At 56.0% G+C, this 4,951-nt stretch overlaps 1 protein-coding gene across 1 annotated transcript in view; it reads left to right on the top strand.

Annotated features, from left to right (window-relative positions):
• Positions 1-4,934, top strand: part of FLNC (filamin C) — a 96,550-nt gene extending 91,616 nt beyond the window's left edge. The window contains exons 44-45 of the mRNA XM_015419014.1: positions 1,440-1,649; positions 3,826-4,934. Coding sequence (XP_015274500.1) covers positions 1,440-1,649; positions 3,826-4,013 — 398 coding nt within the window. The 3' untranslated portion in view covers positions 4,014-4,934. The remainder of the gene's footprint in view (positions 1-1,439; positions 1,650-3,825) is intronic.
• The last annotated feature ends 17 nt before the right edge of the window (positions 4,935-4,951 follow it).

Raw genomic sequence — 4,951 nt, 5'->3', positions numbered from 1 at the left:
ATGCCGGGGCCTGAACCAGGGACCTCCTGCATGCCAAGCAGAGGCTCTTCCCCTGAGCCACGGCCCCTCTTTACAGCTCTCCAGGGTCTCAAGCAGAGGTCTTTCCCATCACCTCCTACCTGGTCTTTTTAACTGGAGGTGCCAGGATTGAACCGGGGACCTTCTGAGTGCCAAGCAGTGAGCCACGGCCCTCCCAGGGGCGAGTGTAAATCACTTGGCTAAGGTTCAGAGGCCCACTTCTCTGCTACAGCTTGGCACGTTCCAGCTCTCAGAGCTGGCAGACATGGACGAACAGGTTGAGACTGACTCACTGGTCCCTCAACTAACTTGAAAAGCCCTCTTGAACCCCAAAGGTCTCTCTTGGCCGCTATTTCCCACCAGAGCTGAAGGTGATCCATCGTTCTTGCCTCCCTCTCCGCAGGGCCTCGCCTGTCCGGTGGGCACAGCCTTCATGAGACATCGACCGTGCTAGTGGAGACGGTCACCAAGGCCTCGTCTTCCGTGGCCACAGCCCCTCTTTACAGCTCTCCAGGGTCTCAGGCAGAGGTCTTTCCCATCACCTCCAGCTGGTCCTTTTTAACTGGAGATGCCGGGGATTGAGCCTGGGACCTTCTGCATGCCAAGTAGAGGCTCTGCCACTGAGCCACAGCCCCTCTTTACAGCTCTCCAGGGTCTCAGGCGGAGGTCTTTCCCATCGTCTCCTGCCTGGTCCTTTCGAACTGGAGATGCAGGGACTGAACCTGGGACCTCCTGCATGCCAAGCAGATGCTCTTCCACTGAGCCACAGCCCCTCTTCACAGCTCTCCAGGGTCTCAGGCTGAGGTCTTGCCCATCACCTCCTGCCTGGTCCTTTTTAACTGCAGATGCCGGGGATTGAACTTGGGGCCTTCTGCAGGCCAAGCAGATCCTCTACCCCTGAGCCGCAGCCCCTCTTTACAGCTCTCCAGGGTCTCAGGCAGAGGTCTTTCCCATCACCTCCAGCTGGTCCTTTTTAACTGGAGATGCCGGGGCTTGAACTAGGGACCTCCTGCATGCCAAGCAGAGGCTCTTCCCCTGAGCCACGGCCCCTCTTTACAGCTCTCCAGGGTCTCAAGCAGAGGTCTTTCCCATCACCTCCTACCTGGTTTTTTTAACTGGAGGTGCCAGGATTGAACCTGGGACCTTCTGAGTGCCAAGCAGTGAGCCACGGCCCTCCCAGGGGTGAGTGTAAATCACTTGGCCAAGGTTCAGAGGCCCACTTCTCTGCTACAGCTTGGCACGTTTCAGATCTCAGATCTCATCTCAGAGCTGGCAGACATGGATGAACAGGAGTGGTTGAAACTGACTCACTGGTCCCTCAATTAACTTGAAAAGCCCTCTTGAACCCAAAAGGTCTCTCTTGGCCGCTATTTCCCACCAGAGCTGATGGTGATCCGTAGTTCTCGCCTCCCTCTCCGCAGGTCCTCGCCTGTCCGGCGGGCACAGCCTCCACGAGACATCAACTGTGCTAGTGGAGACGGTCACCAAGGCCTCGTCTTCCGTGGGCAGCAGCTACAGCGCCCTGCCCAAGTTCTCCTCGGACGCCAGCAAGGTGGTGGCCAGAGGGCCCGGACTCACCAAGGCCTTTGTGGGCCAGAAAAACACCTTCACGGTGGACTGTAGCAAAGCAGGTGAGTGACATGGAATGGGGGGGGGGGGGAAAGGGGCTTAGTTTAAAAAGTATAGCATCAAGGTGCCAAGCATTTACAAAGAAGCATTCTGAAAACTTTTTATACATGAGGAGCACTGAGCTTGAGACTAGTCCTCAAAGACTAGTAAAAAAAAGAGCAAAAAAAAGAGCGGCAGGAGCTCATTAGCATAATAGTTCATTAGCATATGCCACGCCCCCTTACATCACCGGAAGTGATGTCACAAGGGGAAGCAAAAGCGGGGAGGCATCTTCAAAAGCCTCCCCTTCCCTTCCCCAGCCAGTTTTTCAAGGCAGCCTGGGGGGGAACAAAGAGAATTTAAATTTAAACCCCTTCTCTTTGGAGTCACACCACTAGAGTCACATGACTCTAGAGAGAAGAGGGTGGGCCTTGCCGCCCCCACCATTTGTGCCTGCTTCTGGGCTGCCGGAGCACTGCTCCGGCATGCTCCGGCCCCAAATGACCCCTGGATATAAGTATTGTTGCCATAATTTTAAGAACAAAAGAGGCACCAGCTGGATCAGACCAGTGAGGGTCCATCTAGTCCAGCATCCTGTCTCACACAGTGGCCAACCAGTTCCTCTGGAAGGCCAATAACAGGGTAGAGAAGCCAAGGCCTTCATAAGAACTTCAGAAGAGCCCTGCTGGGTCAGACCAGCGAGGGTCCATCTAGTCCAGCATCCTGCCTCACACAGGAGCCAACCACTTCCTCTGAAAGGCCAAGAACAGGGCAGAGAAGCCGAGGCCTTCATAAGAATATCAGAAGAGCCCTGCTGGGTCAGACCAATAGTTCATCTAGTCCAGCTTCCTGTCTCACACAGTGGCCAACCCGTTCCTCTGGAGGGCCCACAACAGGGCAGAGAGGCCGAGGCCTTTGTAAGAACATCAGAAGTACACTGCTGGATCAGACCAGTGAGGGTCCATCTCGTCCAGCTTCCTGCCTCACACAACTGCTGCTTTTGTATGTGGAAGTTTCCTTTAGTCTTCATGGATCGATCCCGCCGTCTAGAACAGTGGGTCCCCAACTCTTTTGAGCCTGCGGGCACCTTTGGCATTCTGACACAGTGTGGTAGGTGCAGCCACAAGATGGCTGCCGTGGGTTCTGGTTGTTGCCAGACAGGCCACCCTAACCCAATAGTTGGCTGCCTGGTGAACAGAGCTGCCGTACAAGGACCTATGGGAGGCGACGGTCCTTCACATATGTGGTCCCAGGTCCTGAAGGGCCTTAAAGGCCATAACCAGCACCTTGAATTGAACTAGGAAACAGACCGACAACCAACGTAGCGGTTTCAAAATGGGGCAACATACGTTCCCGGTGGCTAGCCTCTGATAGCAGTCAGGCTGCCTAATTCTGCACCCATTGTAGTTTCCGGGCTGTCTTCAAGGGTAGCCCCTCGCAGAGCACAATGCAGTAATCCAAACGAGGTCTGGGAGTTCAGGGCTCAGTTCCCAGGTGGGCGGGCCCCCGCTTCCCATCAACTGCTGTGTGCAGTCTGAGGTCTTGTCCAGTCTCCTTTCCCACAGCGATGAATTCCATACACATTTCAAAGAAAGTAGTATTTTATTAAAGCCATGTTAGAGCAGGTACAAGATCACTGTTTAGAATACCTGGGTCAGGCTGAGCAGGGGGTAATGTAATGCATTCAAACTGGACCTTAACCAATAGATATGGTTCCCGCCGAGCGGGTAGACTTCCAGCTTCGCGCTCAAAAGCCTGAGAAGCAACGTTCCCCTTTTTGGTAAACAAGGATGCTTCACACGGTCCAGCTCATTATAGTCAAAGCTAAGCAACTCCTGTCTCCCACCTGTTAATCTTGCCGATAAGCGTGCGTTCGCGTTTACAGAAAGGAATGCATGACCCAGGGAGCTACAGGGAATACACAGAAGGCATGCGCAGATGCCTGGGGGAACCAAGGAGTTTTACCCACCCCCCCACATACAATGACAGCTAGCTGACAGGTCTGCCAGAGATATCAAAAGTTTGGGAAACCCTGGCTTCCCATGAATTCACGATCCCAGTGGGTGGTGTCTCTTTGCGTCTCAAATGCATGGATACCTCAGGAGCCAGCCAGCCAGTCTCACGAATAAGCCTCTCAGAAGCGCCTGTCGGTGTCCCTTGCTGTTCACAGCCTAAGTCTTTCCTCTCCCCTCTCCGCAGGCACCAACATGCTAATGGTGGGCGTCCACGGTCCCAAGACTCCCTGCGAGGAGGTTTACGTGAAGCACATGGGCAACCGCGTCTACAACGTCACCTACACCGTCAAGGAGAAAGGCGACTACATCCTCATAGTCAAGTGGGGGGACGAGAGCGTCCCCGGGAGCCCCTACCAAGTCAACGTGCCCTAGGGGGGGTGTCTGCGGAGGTCATCCCCCTTCGGCCCCGCCCTGCACCTCCGTACCTAGGACCGATATTGACGGACTGCCTGTGTTGCCCCAGGGCGGGGCGAGTGTGAAAAAGAACCTTGGGACAACGGGGTTGGGGGTGGGGTTTTTTTTTGCCTGTTTGGACTTTGCCTTTTAATGATGTCTCCCGGCTAAGGGATTGGGAGGGGGGAGGGGAGGCGGACGGGTACCTTTGTGGCCAGTTGGGGCTGGGGTCACAGTGAGGCCCAGGTAGAGAGAACGGAACGGGGCTGAAACCAGATCTCGGGAGGAAGTGATGACGTGGGACAGGAAGTGGTGGACAGGAAGTGTGCCACGTGGCGCCCTCTAGCGGCGGAACTGAGGATGACGCGGGGAGCCCTGGGCGGTTCGTCGGCCCAGGATGCTTTCGTTCTGACGGGAGTCCAGCTGCAACGCCACCCCCAGTGAACGGGGGCCGAGGCAGGGTGCAACTGAGCACAGTTTGGCGCGGTCTCGTCCCTCCAGCGGCGCTGATTCCTCAGTCTTACCGCATCGGGTTGGCTTTGAGGAAGGATAATTCCACTGAAGGAGAGAAGGATTTGGAGCAGGGAGAGACGAGGACGGAGAGGAGCGCAGAGTCCGGAGACTTCTGCAGGGACCAGGTGTATCGGTGATGTGAGGGGTCTTCCGTACCCCGTGAACTTGTAGGACCCCGACAACTGTACGGGGGGCGAGGAGCAAGCAAAACGCCGCCGTCGAGTGAATTGTTCCCAGGAAGCAACGGCTGAGCGTGCGAACTCAAAGGGCCAGATCGCCCGAGAAGGCCTCCAACCCACGTCCCACAGAAAGCCCCACAGGAGCTGGGCCAAGAGTTACATTTGACGAATGCGACGTGGGGCCGATACGTGGCTTCTCCCCCCCCCCCCCCGCGGGGTCCCCCC

The sequence above is a fragment of the Gekko japonicus genome, unplaced genomic scaffold (genome assembly GCF_001447785.1).
Source record: "Gekko japonicus isolate JY-2015 unplaced genomic scaffold, Gekko_japonicus_V1.1 scaffold3687, whole genome shotgun sequence".
Taxonomy (NCBI): domain Eukaryota; kingdom Metazoa; phylum Chordata; class Lepidosauria; order Squamata; family Gekkonidae; genus Gekko; species Gekko japonicus.
Note: the sequence above shows the minus strand (reverse complement) of the source record. Positions and strands in the feature narration are given on the sequence as shown.